The 16,478-nt window shown below is 34.1% G+C and overlaps 1 protein-coding gene across 3 annotated transcripts in view; it reads left to right on the top strand.

The window, feature by feature from the left end:
* The window catches only part of ATP9B (ATPase phospholipid transporting 9B (putative)), a 169,112-nt gene that overhangs the window by 18,482 nt on the left and 134,152 nt on the right, over positions 1–16,478 (top strand). For 2 of the 3 annotated variants that reach the window (XM_053974312.1, XM_053974302.1), the window contains exons 3-5: positions 7,314–7,464; positions 10,918–11,031; positions 14,620–14,728. In XM_053974312.1, the coding sequence (XP_053830287.1) occupies positions 7,314–7,464; positions 10,918–11,031; positions 14,620–14,728 (374 nt within the window). The remainder of the gene's footprint in view (positions 1–7,313; positions 7,465–10,917; positions 11,032–14,619; positions 14,729–16,478) is intronic. The other variant, XM_053974321.1, reaches the window with a different exon arrangement.

Here is a 16,478-nt window from a genome sequence, read left to right as displayed (position 1 = left end):
AAAAGAGAAAGTAAATTGCACTATGGATTCTTTTCTTATTTTTACTTTACTGCTAATATAGGTGTGTGAAAAGTCTTCACTAAGAGGCTTTAGAGGAGTATGACTTCTGCTTTGCTGATTTCCTCATCTGAATTTGGACACAATAAAGAGTCCATTTGGTCTGGCATTTATACCTGTAGGCATTTTAATCACATTAGTGTGCTCTAAAACAGAACATCATAGCAGATAATTTTAATTTTTCATTGAAAAAATAATGAGAAAATGAACATTAGATTCTAGCAGAGGCTTGAAATTTCAGTTGGATGTTAGGAGACAGAGGATACTCCCATAGAAAAGCTGTAGATGCCTGCTTAGATGAAGTAGGGAAAAAGATGGAGGAGGGGAGGTAAATCCCATGGCATCTTATCTACTGGTCCAGTTAGGCTAGATAGAAACCTCCTGTTGGGTGAGAATTTCTTATGGTGTAAATACCTGTCATTGTAGTAGGGAGATTTCATCTGGGCTGAGAGCATTATTGAGGCTTTGTAATTGAAAAAAATCAGGGATGTGCAGTCGGTGTAAGTTACTCTTTTTGATGGTTTCTCATTATAATAGCACTTTACAAATTTTTGCTGGGACCCACAAAATAGTTGAGTTTTTGAAATGCCAATTTGCAGTTGATAAAATTACCTAGGATCATACAAAAAATCATGCAGGAAACTTGGAGGCTACTGCATTGTCACACCTGCAGTATTTACTTACACTGTGTAGTAGAATTACACTTACACTTATTTACTTACACTGTGTAGTAGAATTAGTTACAATGTTTTTATGTGGCGTGAAGTATTGGTTTGGGGTACAATAGTGTGTTATGCCTTCATGCTTGAAATGGAGAGGAGCAGTTAGAGTTAGAAGACAATTTTTGTGTGTGTTAGTGTATTCATGTTAAAGGAACAACTGAAACTTATTTCCAGAAGACAAACAGGGTTCTTTTAAGTGTAATGTAAGATTAAAGCATTCTGAGACCTGTTCAGTTAAACAGAACTTAAAATTTCACCCTATTTTTATGGAAATCAGTACCTGCGTCTGGGTGAGGTTGTAATCTCCACTTCAACATCTAGAATTTCTTTTTGTGCTTTAAATGAAATTGTAAATTTTCCAAAGCTGTGACAGAAAGATGAACACAATAAAAGACCAGGCATTATTCTGGAGCCAAGCTCAGGGGGCCCCTGATTTCATTTGGGTTCTCAGTGAAAGTCTTGTGTTTGTGTTCAAAATCACTTTACATGTTGCAAACAAACAAAAACCCCCATACCCAGTAGGGGTTTTTGTCTGTCTTGCATTGTTAGGATTAATCTCATTTTTGTGAGAGGAAGTTTTTAATCTCTTACTTTGCAGCTTTAGAATTTTATATTTTATAGATTTTTGTTGCTACATCACAAACTGTTACTCTTTAGTCTAAAAAGTTTCACCTGCTTTGCAGAAGCAAATATGGAAGGTTTGACAAAGTTCTGTGTACTTGAAAAATTATTTTGGAAAAATCTTTTATTCCACTTTTAACTTCAATTTTGACAATAGACTTGTTGATCAGATCTGAATAGTGTGAACTTTATTTGCAAATCTTCAGCTCTTTAAAGAGTTTTTACACTTGCGAGAAAAACATAATTAAATCAAATGTTGTCTTTGATTTTGAACAAACTGAAGACTTAATTCAACCAACATAACTTTTAACTTCAGAAACTGCTATTTTTTGCTTTCATAGCACAGTTAAAAGAAAACTTCATGATATAGCAGCTGTTCTGTGGTTGTAATAATTTCCCCTTTAACTTAGAAATTCTCTTCAAGCTTGTGAAATTATAATGCACATAGATCAATACTCTGGAGTTCTTTGGGCTGGATTGATTTCTTTCTCATGAGATTTACATTCCACTTGTTATCAAAAAACACTTTGTCCCTATGAAAATGGTGCCATTGAATGGCATTTCCATATGAAGTGAAGGGGATATCAAATGCTCGGATTAATCTGGGCTCTAAGATGGCCTGTACGCTTTCAATTAATCTGCAACGCATTTGTTGTGCAGAAGCATGGGAAAATGCTGATCTTTTGAGAATGACATGACCACTGTGTTGCTTTTGGCCTGATTACTGAAGCTACCTGTTGAGTACAATAATTACAGTATGTTTTCTTTGCAGAACTAGTTTCTGCTACTTAAAACCTAATAAGGAAAAGCTGACCCTTGCAGACAATATAGAGCTTTTATATTATCTTTCCATTCTGATGAAAATGCTGTTTTGTGAAAGATACTGGCAGTTAAGCTTGTAAGATAAAAGTAATGAAAAGAGAAAATAAAAAAAAGCCTTTATTCTTAGAGCTGCAGAGTCAGTTGAGACTTTTATTTTAGCTTTTGACTTATAAAGATGCACTCTATTTATGAAAAAGTTAAGGGTTCTTATTTAACAATTACTCCAGGTTTTCGTTTGTTGGTGGGAAGTTTTTTTGGTTGGTGGGTTTTTGTTGTTGTTTTTAGTTTAAATATGGTATTGGTTACTAATATGAAGACAATGGTTATTGTTCCTCCACATTAAAATAATACATTAGGAAGCAGGATAGTAAAATGCTATTTAATGGATATGCCTTGAAGTTCTTTTATACATTTGGTTATTTTTCATCCATACCATCTGTTTTATTGATACAGACAACACATCTTGCACCTAGCTTATGGAAAAGGCTTTCTGAGTATGTGTTGAATTTTGTAGGCAAGGGCATTTGAAATACAAACTTAAATCATGTACTTTATGTTTTTTTATTGCTGAATCCCTAGCATTATATGTGGCTTTACATAAGAGTTCAGAAAAATCTGAAGTGTGTTTTGATCATGCTACATCTTATCTTATGTTTCTAGGCTATTTGAAGCTTGGAGAATGCTACTCTCATTTATCATATGAATTTACTGTTCATGTTAAATGAAAGCCCTTGGAAGGGGTACAGAAAGCCCATGGAAGGGTCTATACCCTTGTTCAAAAATATGTTCTGTGTTAGGGAATGTTAATTCAAGAACAGATTAGAAATGTGTTGGATGGTGATAACCTGAGTTACAAAAATTTTGGGTGATTTTATTTGTGTTAAATTTTTTAATTAATATAAGTTGATTAGGATTTCTGAGGCCAGCACGTCCACCTTGCATTCTTTCTGTGATAAAACAGTAATTGCTGCTGAGACTGTAAATAGCAGAATGTAACAGATTTATATTTTTATGTTAGTAAAGCTCATCTGAACCATGACAATATTGATTTGGGCATAACCTGTAATATGTTCATCATCTGTGACTTCTCACATCTGAGAATTTGACTTGTTAGCTCTGTGTCAGTCAAATCCCTTTTATCAAAGGTATCACAGTTGTTTCTCAGTCAGACATGACTCTTGTGTTTGTACTTTTTGGCATTTGCTAAACTAATGGTCATGATGGTGACAGTTGACCTGTAGCAAAAAAAAACGTAGTTTCAAGGAGGGGAGACTCCGTGGCAAGGAAGGCAGTGTAATTATGTTGCTTTAGGTGACTGTTTAATTTTAGTGGTAGAGAAGTCCTTAGTGTCTGAGGAAATTATTCTACAAAAGAGACTGTGCCTAATCAAATACTCCATCTCCTTACAGTTCAAATTCAAAAACTGATTGAACAAAGCAGGATTTCAAAGATTATCAGGGAATTTCTGTCTACGGGACTGTAGGCTGATCTGTCATGCTAGCTTACTTTCTCCAGGAAAATGTTCTTTTCCTTGGAACTTTTTTCCTACAGATCTCTCCTTACACTTCTCACTATATAACTAAGCTGTCTCTTTTGTCTCCACATCCCTGCCCTGGAAACTAACAAGTTTAAAGCTTTAATGGCATGAGCAGTTTTATCAAGTTGGCACTGAGTGGAATCATTCTGCCGTCTGCTGCAAACAGATCACCTGCATTATTTCAACTATTTTTACAGTTTTTTATATTTTTAAAGGTTGGGGATGGATATAAGCAAAAATAATCCCCTTTTAGTCTGCATTAGTATACAACTGAATCGATTTGCAGGCCTGGTTTTCCTATGCAGTTGCATGAGTATTCCCAGCATAAGGGAAGGAACAATAATCCGCATCTGTGTTATGGGTGGAGGGAGGTACTGGACATTTTGGCAGCAGCAGGATCTGTTCACAGCCATTAAACTGATTGTGGAATCATGAAAGAGAAGGACTGGTGTTCATTTTGCTTTAAAGACAAGTTTAAGTAATAATATTTCTTGTTTCTATGTTACTAAATAACAGGGCTGAATTTTGAAAATTGAATTGTTACAATTTTTGTGATAGAATAATTCTTTGTCACTATTTTAAAGTGACTGGGAAAAGGACATTTCATTTTTGTAGCAAAAATAAAATGCATGTTTACGTCTATCCCATAGTGAGAGTTTTGGGGAGAAAATCTTAAGAATCCAGCATTTAAAATTGAAGTATTTTAAAGGTCAGCTTGTGAGTATTGATGTAGTGGTATTTCCATAACAAAGTTATTGTTGCTATGAATAATTTTGCTATTGGCATAACCTTTAATTTTCTTTAAAAAGAACCAAGTTTGAATTCCATTCTTTGGCAAAATTAATTAGTAATAAGCATGAGATTATTCAGACTACACACAAGAACACTTTTAATAGGGATTGTGGCAATGTAAGCTAGCTATCAGCCTTCCTTCCTTGCAGTATTTGTGTGTTTCATGATTCTGTAATTGTGAATAAACAGACTAAGAAAGGACCTTAAGAGGCTTCCAGTCAATTCCTTGCCTGTACAGAATGAATTGTATCTATCACTGATGTCTGATCACATCTTAGAGATATGCAGAAATTCCAGCTTCCTTAAGTGTCTCCTCCACCCCTCTCATTAAAAGAGTTTACTCAATATCTGTCTATGTTTTGTCCCCTCTGCTTATTGATTTGCCACAGTTGAAGGTCTGTCATTAGTTAATGATCGTGGACGTAGAGAATAATTGCCCCTTTCCTCTTTGCAGCTGGTTCTTACATACTTGAAACCATATTAAGTTCACACTCAGCCTTCTGTGAACAGCTCTGTTTCTTTGGTGTATCTAGTAGTCAGCCTGCCCCACTTTCTAGACCTGTAATTGTTTTCTTGCTCTTGTGTGTGGTCTCTGTTTTCCCAATAGGCTTGTTTGTTGAAATTTGGTATTCAGAATGGTCCTGTAAGCCAACTGAGATCATGCTAGCACTGATTGAGAGAAAGGAACACATTCATGACTTGCTACAAGCATGCTTGTACAGATGTCTTTTTTTTGCACGTGTGTAACATTCTCATGCAGTAACTGAGCTGCCATCTGGTTTTTGAGCATTTCCTGGTTCTGTATTTGTGTAGTTGGTTATTTCTCTGTAAATTGTGTTGCACTTGTACCTGTTCAACTGCATTCTGTGTCTTAGTTTTTCTGATCTGTCAAGACAGCCTTGAACTCTGATCTGGTCTTTGCATGTACCCCTCTCTCTTCTACTTTTTTTGTGGTCTGAAAAATGAAATATTCAACAGTCAATTACACAGTAAGTTCCAAATAAATCTTCAGAGATCTTCACTGAAAAAACTTTGGGTTTATGTAAGCTACTCTGCAATTATGAGTTTTCCAACTGCATCAGTTCCAAGAATACGTTCCTTTACTTTTCTTATGATAAATGTCTTGAGAGTAAAATTTTATTAGAGACATAGAATCAAAGAATGATATTGGTTGAAAGGGACCTGTAAAGATCATGCAATCCAGCCTCCCTGGCATGACCACGGATATCTTTCACCAGAGCAGGGTGCTCAAAGCCCCAGGAGTCCATACAGGACATGCACTCAAGCAGTAGTGCAATTGGTTTTTCTCAGAGTGAAAATAGTTCAATTTTAGAGATTGTTCTTGACGTGTCACTGTTGGTTGTGACTTCCATTTTCTTACAGGTCTGTACAAATACATATGAATAGGTTGACTATACAGAATTAATCCCGTAAACAGTGCTGAGATGATTGGACTGTCAATTTCTCTTCTGTTCTCAGCCAAGTTCTTCCTGTTGGTTTGAATAAAATTTCTACAAATTTCCTAGTCGTAGTTTTCTTTTGCTGCATCAAAAATATTGCCAGTATATTCAAAAACCTCACTAGAAATTGTTTCTCATGTCAGCTCCATCAGCTGATGTAGCTGAAATTTGCTGTTATCAGCTCAGTCAACTGCAGTAGGTGAAGAGCATAGAAGACCTGCTCAGCATTCCTGATTCACTTGCCTGAAACAGACTCCAAACATGATTGAGGCACCTCCTCACTGTATTAACAAATAAATACAAATAAATTCACCTTTAATGTATGGGATTGTAAATCAAGAATATACAGTGTACAGCAAACCCACTTTTCTCTGCAAATGGTCTCTGGATGGCCTTTCTGCCTCTTAGATAGTACTAGCAAGTACTTAAGCTGATTACATTATGTGAGTTGAGTCACATCCATGTTTGTTCCTTGTTTTATGGCTGTTAGTAAATAGTGTGTTGAGCCTCAGAGGCATCATTCCATTTGCCAGCTTTTGTTCCTCCTTGTTGTGACCCCTTCACATCATTCCTGTATCCTTGTCCAAAATGCAGTTGTTTAAAGGTTGCTGTGAGCTCTTCTGTATCTCACTGCTCATGGTTTAAACTTCAGTAGATTTGTAAGCTTTTCCTATCTTCTGTGAATTGAAGTTCCCCTGTGCAATCTGCATTTACATAGTGGGCTTGTTTTGAATGGTTTTCTGGTTTTGTTTGTTAGGTCTGGTTTGTTGAGGTTTTTTTTTAATATTTGATAGTATGGCATTAGCAGTGGTATGGAGGAAACTAAAGATTTGCAAATTATGTGGCAATTGTATCCAAAGCTGCTGAGATCTTTTAAACTGTATCAAACAGAAGCCTTATTTCCTCTTCAGTCATTTCTAACATTCAGCATTCAGCATAATCTGAATGTTAGTAATCCAAGATAAAGGGTTTAGCTAAAGGACTATAAGGCATGATGCAGAATCTTATTAACTAGAATTTTTTTAACCTATGTCAGGGTATTGGTGTAGTGAAACTTCTCATTAGTGTATTAGGATTTTCTGCAAAGAATGTGCAAGTGTTTATATATGCATATGTCTGGGTGAATTCATTACTCTGAATTGCCCTAAATATTAGGAGCTAGCATCATGCTTGCTTATATAGATGTGGCAAACATTTTTAGCCTGTTTTTCACAGTTATTTGCCTTCAGGGGTTACAGGTTTGGAAGTGATCTTGTATAGTACATTTTTAGTTTTAAAATAAACAATTGTCTTTCTTTTCAGTTGTTCTGATTGGCTCATAAACATATGTCGAAGAAAGAAAGACCTGAAGGCTCGCACAGTGTGGCTTGGGTGTCCTGAAAAGTGTGAAGAAAAATACCCCAAAAATGCTATAAAAAATCAAAAGTACAACATCTTTACCTTTATACCTGGGGTAAGGCCACTACCTTTCTAGTGTTGGGCTGACTGTATGTTCTGTAGTTTTTTTTGACTATTCCACAAAAAGATAATTTTATTTGCCCAGGTTCTTCTTTTTCTTTCTATATTTGTCTCAGTGACTTCAATGAAACTTAACAGTTGACAGCAAGGTTGCATTTTTATTAAATTGTTTGGTTTTCAAAGGGATATGTACTTAATTGCAGTTTGAGTGGTTTGAAATCAGTGATGCTTTTAAAATTTGAGATGAGTTTCTTTGCACTTTTCTATCAGCATTAGAAATTTGTAATCCTTTTTAAAAAAGAAACTGTTCTGCATGCAAAGGATTGACTCCAATTGAGAAGTAAATAGTTGAAAATTACAATTTAGTCCCATGGATCTTTTCTCATACTCCTTGCCATTGAAAGTATAATAAATAATGAATTCCAAAATGCACAACTCCTTAAAGGACAAAAACGACTTACATCTTAAATTTGTATCACAAGTAGGCCTAGTTTAATACTTTTCAGAGTTGCATTTATTATTGCAGTCTTTTTGCAGATATTTTTGACTTTGAGTGCAGTTCTTCAGCAAATACTTTTGTTGTGGAGTGGAAAGTTTTTGTGTCACGTTTCTCCTAAGAAGCCATATTGTGCCTTAATTTCAGTTTTTTGCTTGTACTACGCACCATGTATACAAAGACAAAGGAGACATTACAGTTTTGTCTAGTTAATAGTTTTTAAAAAAATATGTTATTATAATGAAATTTAGCAACAGAGAAACAATTTTTGAAACTTAAGTAGTTAACCTAAAAATGTATCCTAGTGTGATATTACAAATTTTAGTGTTGCACTTTTACTCAAATTTTTACAAATACCATCCGAGAGTCCTGTGTCCCATAGCAAAAACTGAATGCCTTATACTTTTGAATACAGACATGCTTTGTCTTAAATTTTTTATATAAGTGATCATGCTGATTTATAAGAGTTTTGATTCTATTCTTCTGGCCTCTTTAGTCCAAAGACTGACAGGTGTTTTGTAGTTAATTTCCTTATTAAAACAACAACAAAAAAAAATTAATAGCCTTTTAATTAAGACTGATCTCCTGTCAGGAAAATAAAATGTCACTTATCACATGTAGATAAAATATTCTCATCATTATGGGACAAAGTAAATGTTTTCTTCCAAAGTTTAAATTATTAAATACACTGAAATTATTTCTGCCACATATGCTTTCCTAAAGGTCAAAGAATTCATTAAGCATGTAGTAAGCCATTGATTATTGCAACTCAAAATTTGCAGTGTGGATTACAAATCGTGAACCAGATTCACGTTCCTTCTAGGGATCAGACATAGTTTGCAATTCCCTATTGTGAGAGAGAATGTTTGTTCTTTTTGATCTTTTAAAAATCCTGATTTTACCCAATAGGTCAAGTCAACTTTTTAATTTGGTGCTAGTATTTGAAAACGCAGTAGTAACTTCAAAATGAAGTGAGATCCTAAATGTAAAACCCAGTAGTTGGTCAAAATGAAGCGTTTTCAAATTTTAATTTTAGATATAAAGTAAGACCTTTCATTCATTAGAATATTGTGTAGCTGTTTTTTTTTTTTTGGTTTTTTTTGGTTTTTTTTTTTGGTTTTTTTTATGCTGCTTTATGAGGAGTAATTTGTAGGGAATATCACTGTATTGGTTCCAAACCCGTAAGTATAACAAAGTCGTAAATATTGACTCCAGTGGTCCTCTCTGGTTGAAATTTTCATCATGTGAAATATTGTGTTCTCTTCTATGGTTTTTTAAACATTGAGGCTGGCAAGGGTAATATTCAATGATTTCATGTCCAAATATAAACTTAAAATAATGCTTAGATTAATTACTTGCTGGCTAAAAGAGCTGTAACATTTCCAAAATATCACCTAATTTCTGAACATTAGATAAAATACTTGCTGCTTCTCCCTTTATACCAGTCTGTTCAATTTCCATTCACAATTTTATATAGATCTTGATACAGCTGCTTAGGAACTTTGTATGAGTTTCCATAAAACATATCTTCTGTGATGGGCAGGTTTTGACGATGACTCTCCTGAACTTCAAGGCAGTAGTTTCATTAGTTTTATGTAGCTGGAGATTTTTCAATTTGCTTAACTGAACTGAAGTGCATAGCTTTGTATTGAATGAACTGTCAGTGGTCTGCCAGGATTTAAAAGATTTGTAAGAAGGTGCATTTTAACTTCCACCTTCTCCTACAAGATCTTCACCTCCTAAATTAATGTCTGGACTTTTATTTGACTGAGTGTATCAAGTTTTTGTAAGCAATTAAGCATACTAGCAGAAATGAGTGTATGAACTTTGTTAGGAACATAAGATGCAGGTTCAGCCTGAAATTCTTTCATTTTGGAAGAAGGCTCTGACTTTTCTGACAATTTCTGATTTCACTTTTTTATTTTTACAGTTTTATTGGCAAGTCATGAAATAGCATTCCATGCTCTGAAAAAAAATCTTATACTTAGTGGCTGTTTAGATAGTCTTTAGCTGAACTGGCAACTTTGAGGTACCAGTACTTCATTGCGCCTACCAGAAAGACACTTTGAACTTCCCTGAATATTTTTTCATAGCACATAGGTTTTTACATAAGTAATAATGTTAGACTGGTAAGAGCAATAAATATGAGTCAAAGAACTTTAGTTTTTATGCAGAAGTCATTATATTATTAACTGAATTTTAAGAGTAAAAATTGGAGCAATCTCTGAATGTGGCTTTTTGATCTATTTTGAATATTTTATCTTTGAAATAATTGGTTATTCATTTTCTTAAGTCTCAGTGTTCCAAGCTCAGTAACCACTTCTCTTAATGCTGCTGGAGGTTCCATATTACCCTGGCTTACTGAAGAAATATCTGAAGACTTTGAAGATTCAAAATTCTATAAAATGAATAATGTTCTTAGTATTGTAATTACAACCAAAGCAATCTTGAGAACATGTGCTTGCTGAAGCGGTGCTTTTAATTACTAAAGGAATCTCTGCATCTGACATTGTTTTGGGGTATGAGACAATGTATTCTGTGATAAATCTACTGTGGCTTCACTTAAAAATTGGATAATTAGCTCTGAGTTTAAACCAAATCTTTGATTTAGTAATAAATATATCTTAGTACCTATATTTAAATCTTTGCACAGTGATCTTGATACATAGTCCAGCTTTCAAAATACCCAAAATTTAGCAAATTTCTTTTTCATAGTGAAAAGAGGCAATACTATCAATGGATTTTTCTCAACAAAAATAGCAGTTTAATATTAAATTAATGTAATAGTGTGTGATGATATATAATATATTGTGCTATATAAGTACTGTAATAATGCCATCTATAACAGTAGGACATATAATGCTTTTATATATCCTATCATGAAAAAGTATACTTTATGTATATTATGAATGGAAATTTTAAGACATTTATCTACTTTCTTTTTCATTTTAGGTTTTATATGAACAGTTCAAGTTTTTCTTGAATCTCTATTTTCTCATCGTGTCCTGCTCACAGTTTGTACCAGCACTGAAAATAGGCTACCTGTACACGTACTGGGCTCCTCTGGTAAACAGAAAAATACTGTTAGCTAGAAATTTGGGGGTTTTAATGTCAATGAAAGGTTTATGTCTATGTACATTGCATAAACCTGCAACTGGTAAACTACAGTGGTCAAGGAACATAACATAAATAAAATGCTTATTTGAAAGGTGATGTTTGACAGCCTTCCCTTCCACTTGCCCACTATGCCCCTGCCCCACAGGCAAGGTCGTTTTTATTAACCAGCTAGTGTCAGTGTGTAATGCTTCATTCTGCCTGCTGGTTACTCAAGAGTTTAAAAAAACCAACCAGCAAAAAAAGCTCCAGCTACTAAAGAAACTTACCATGTAACATAGGTAATTTGTGTGTTAAATATCTTTCCATTTATTGTTATTTGTTGACTATTTTGTGTTTTCAGACTTGTTTTCAGACAATTTCAGAATTGTTACCATAAATTTTTTGCATTCCTTCTGTATCAGTTTTGATCACAACCTTTTCTCACAAAAATATTTTAAGCAGTGGATAAATCAGGAGGAAATTTTTCCTTGAAAAGAAGTTATTAATTAAACATACTTCTTTCTCCTAATTGATCACCCTGCCAGTTGCACTGGCTTCTTCTGATATGTCTTTTTATTATTGAGCTCTCTTCAGTATTTTCTTGGGAAACTGTTCAAACCACTTGCTTCTGACTCAGGTTTCCTGTGGTTTGAAAACTGATTTTTTGTCAGTGGTGACCCTTTTGGTAGTCTGCCAGCTGTATTGCCATGATTTGGAATTATTTTCTTATTTGTAACCAGATCATTACCTTTTCTTTCATCTTTTTCCCAGTTCCTTCACACTAGGTTTAAAGGCAGGAAGAGCAAATGCCTTATGTTTTAAACTTTTTTTAAAAATTGGTATTTTTCAGTAGCATTTATTCTCAGTAGTGTTCAAGAAGAACTGTGACATGCTGACTGCTTGAGTAAAGGTCGTTCTTAACAAGTAAATAGATTAAATATTCTGAATTGATTTCATTGTTTTAATTGTTGTAACATGTGTCCTTTCAACTATGGATAAATGGAGAGACCATCCTGGATGTTCTTCCCACCTCTCTTCCCAGAATTTTGCTTCTTCTGCACACTTTCAAGATAGAAAGCTTGTTCAACACTGGGATTTTAAATTGATATTTACAAAGTTTTGTCACTGACACAGTAAGAAAAGACAGTCAACCTTGTCTGGAAGTTGCTCTATTCACCATGATGTGCTGTGTGCAGCGCTATACATTAGTGGGATAGTAAGGAAAAGAAACCATTAAACCTTTAGCATCTCAGCTAATTTCTATCCTGCTCAAAGGCAGAAAATACTGTATTTTGTGAACACCATTTATTTTTCTGTATGTTTGTCTTATTCAAAGGTATTTTGAACTATGCATCCCAGTTTTCACATATAGCTTGAAAATACCAGTGTCTCAATATGTTTTTTTGCTAAACTCACTTGTTTCTACTATCTTTTCTACTAATAATCAAACTCCAGGTAAAAGGCAGCAATTGAATGTTGAGCAAAGCTAAGCATCCATGAGGAAAATATATAACACTTAAGTCTGATCCATTGGTCTGCTTTTGCTGCTTAACAGATAAGTTTAGGTTTTTTTAAAGGACATGTAACTACTGATAAATCTTCAGTAATAATCAGAGGAGCAAGTATGACTTGTATCTTCTCTCAACATTTTAAAGGAAAATTGTTTGCCCTTGTACATAAAACCAAATTACTAGAAGCTGATCATTGTTAGAACTGTTTTAGTTTGGTATTTTTGGTTTTTTTTTTTTTTTGATGGTGTATGTGGGTTTTGTGGTTGTTTTGTTAGGGTTTTTTTTTTGCTTTTGATTTATTTCAAGAGTTTTTTACAATACAGATACAGTTAGGTCAAGCCCCAAATTTCTTAAAACAAGACTGTTTTGCTAATTTATTTTCAATTGCTTTAGGGAATGGACTTATCATTTCCACTCCAGCATACAAAATATTTTAAAGCATACAGGTTTGATTGTAGGCAGTACACTAAAGATACTTACCTGCTTACAGTTAAAGAAAGATGATAGGTTTCCTTGTTAAACTGGCTTCACAATTTTAGCTCTCCTTTGGAAGAATATCAACTTCCTTGGAGCAAATGAGTAAAAAGAGAAATGTCTTTTTTAGATTGTTCCTCATAGTCATGGTCAACTGTACTCAGCTGCTCAGCAGGAGGCTGCTAGAGGAGATTCTTGCAAGTAGCGCCTTGCATTGTGTTTTGATTACTGTCTAGTAACAATGTGTGTGCAAATGAGAAATATGTCTGAAGGTGCTTCAGGAGTGCCTTTTTTTATATGGCTTAAATATCTATATTGGCAAAGCATATGAAAATACTGCTGTCAGAAAGGGAGAAAATCTGATTTTTTAATTCAATTATGCCCTGGGGAGTAAAAAGAGAATGCTCTCTGTATAGACCATTTTTTTTCTATGTAGTTCCACTATAATTTTTGCCAATGTAAACTTGAACAAATAAGTAGTGCTCAACTATAAGGTCACATCTGAATAAACCTTGGAACTTTGGTCTGGAACTGCAAAACATTGCTAAAATCTGTAGGAGGATTTTAGTCAACACTTTTAGGAAAACTCTACACCTTCAATTCTTTCATACTGCTGGGACACTAGGGGAAGTTTGGCAAAATGTGAACTTTTGCAAGAGAAGTCTAATGGCATAAATTTTCATCTATAAAGTAGTGGTGGTTGTCTGAAGTTAGATGGATAATGTAGAATCTTGTTTGTTGGTGGATTTATTAATATTTTAATTTTGTATCCATCTTATTCATAGTAATGAAAGATCCTTTTACTGGTAAAAATTTTCTTTCTCTTTCATTGATGGTGAAAAACTCAAATGCTGAGTCTAAGCCAGAAGATCTGATCTGAGGAGGTTTAGAGAGGTAGAGAGGAAATTTATGTGCTTATCCCTGAATTGTTCTGTGTTTGTTAGCTTACCACCCTTTCTAGCCAGAGACCATCACAGCTGAGCGGAACATTCTGTGCATTTCCAGTAGAAGCTGCAGTAGCATTGTCTGTGAAAGGAGCAGCCAAAGGATTTAGACACTTAGTTTTTGAGAACAAATCCCCTTTTCCTTTGTCCATATTTGTGATGTGTTGCTAAATAGCTACTTTTAAGATGCAAAATTATTGAACTAGCCATCCGTTTATCTTTTTCTGCGTATTAGTAAAAAGGCAATTTTTCAGCATTAGAATTGGAGGCTTTTTAAATGTTTTTGGTAAAGCCCTAAAGTTTGTGGATGATAAGGAAATAACCTTGTTGAAACTATAAAGGCTGTCTTTAAGTAATCCAAAGCATCTTCTTTTTTTGCATTTCGAAATACTGTCTATGTGTATTTGGACAGGTAGTTACTCTAATTATATTTGTACAATGTGCAAGTATGATTTTGTTTTTCCTGGACTAAACCAAGATAGTATTTTAACTTATTGAATAAAAAACTCAAATCCAAATTTAAAAAAGAAAAGTAGATGTTCTAATCACATGTTCTTACTCTGTGTAGTGTTCCTGTTTGTCTATTCTAGCACTGAGAATTCTGAACTGCGTAATTGTATCTTTAACAGGGATTTGTTTTGACGGTCACAGTGGTACGGGAAGCTGTTGATGAATTTCGACGTTACAAGAGAGACAAAGAAATGAATTCACAGTTGTATAGCAAGCTGACAGTACGAGGTTAGCAACACCATTTTATAAATCCTTAAAATATTTCATCTTTTTCTTATATATACATTTGCAGGCTTTCAGTTTAAAGAAATAACTAATAGTTTCAAGCTAAAATACTCAGTATGAAATTTATATTCAATTAAATAAAGCAAGTGATTTTCCTTAGACAAATATGATTGTTAAATTTGGCCTGTTTAGGAATTTTAATAAATATTTGGTTGTTTATCAAAGAAAGGTGTATGTATATAATTTTATATATTTTTAAAGACTTCTGCTGGCTAGTACCCTGACTTCAAATTGCAGTTTACCTGTGAAATTGATGCTGAACAGTAACTCAACAACATTGTCAACTATATATCAAGCATATATAGGAAATAAGGGAGTAGTAAATAATGAAACTAATTAAAATTCCATGGAGCTTTTCAAATTTGGTGGATATATTTGTACTTAAGAAAAGGAAGGTGTATTGTGAGTCAGCTTCAATATCAAAAATATTAATTTGAATTTTTGCATGTAATTTGAAATTTGTTTGATCATGCAATATGGAACAGCCAGTTTTCTTTAATGAAAGGAGAAATCAGTTATGACTTTTTTTGGACTCAACACTTTTAACAGGTTTTCTTGAAGATTTTTAAGGAAGTTAAGCACTTCAGATGTGAAGTGACAATTAAATTTGGTAGGATATTGTAAATTTTAAACGTGGGCAGAGAAGAGAATTGTGCGTTGCTCTTCACTTTTATGTGCTTGGCACTTCTTTCTGTTAGATTCAGAACAGAGTACCACATAGAAAGGTGCCAAAAATATTATCAAATCCAATTAATAATGTGACCTTACTATTACTGTCAGAAGGTTTTTTTTCACTGTTAATTATTTTCCTTGGCATAAAAATTCTAAAAGAGGGAAGTTAAGGGTATTTGAGGTTGCACCTCAGGCAGTTAGGGTATGTGGCAGACATTATGCCAAATGTAAACTCTTTTTACTCCTTCCTAACACACAATTCAGTGCACTCTTTACTGTATCTTGGTGAATATTTTCTGAAAGTCCGTGGGAAGAGTAAACTCTGGATAATATTCTCTCCAGAAAACAAATGGATCAAAAGCTTGTAATGTAACACAAGTATGTTGTGTATGTTCCCATTTTTTGGAGTAATTGGAAGGTAAACAGTCAACAGTCTGGTTAGTGGTGGCATAACCTAGCAGCTGAGAGGCATTCATGCTGCTTCCTTGCAGTGTGGATACTTGCATTGTTTTCTGGAGTTTCTGTCCTGAAGGAAGCAACTGTAAGGAATAGTCTCATGTTCTTTCTTTCCTTCTCAGTCTGAAATACTGTTACCAACATTTAGAAGTACAGCTGTTGAAATTTGGCATATAGGACAATTGGCATAGCAATTATAAACATAATTTGTTTAACACAAGGGTTGCACTGCTGGCATCCAGATCTTTTTTACAGTCGTTAATACAGTCTGTTAGGAAATAGACTCTTAATGGCTTTTGTTTCAAAGTTGTAATTTAAACTGCTAGTTGGCCTATTCATTTTTTAGATCTGTTATGATAGGCCACTGAACACTCACCTTGAAACAGATAGTACAATCCTACCCTATTCAGCAGCAATGTTAGTAATCTGAAATTCTTAATTCAGGAAAGATATGTACAGTTTGTAGTTTGTGATGTACATGTTAAGACTGATGTTTGCTCTTTAAGAGCAAAGTTTGGTACCTTTTGTGCTTCTCTTTTTTAAACATATGTTTAGAGTTAATAGG

Source organism: Vidua macroura, chromosome 1, assembly GCF_024509145.1.
Source record: "Vidua macroura isolate BioBank_ID:100142 chromosome 1, ASM2450914v1, whole genome shotgun sequence".
In the NCBI taxonomy this organism is placed as follows: domain Eukaryota; kingdom Metazoa; phylum Chordata; class Aves; order Passeriformes; family Viduidae; genus Vidua; species Vidua macroura.
Note: the sequence above shows the minus strand (reverse complement) of the source record. Positions and strands in the feature narration are given on the sequence as shown.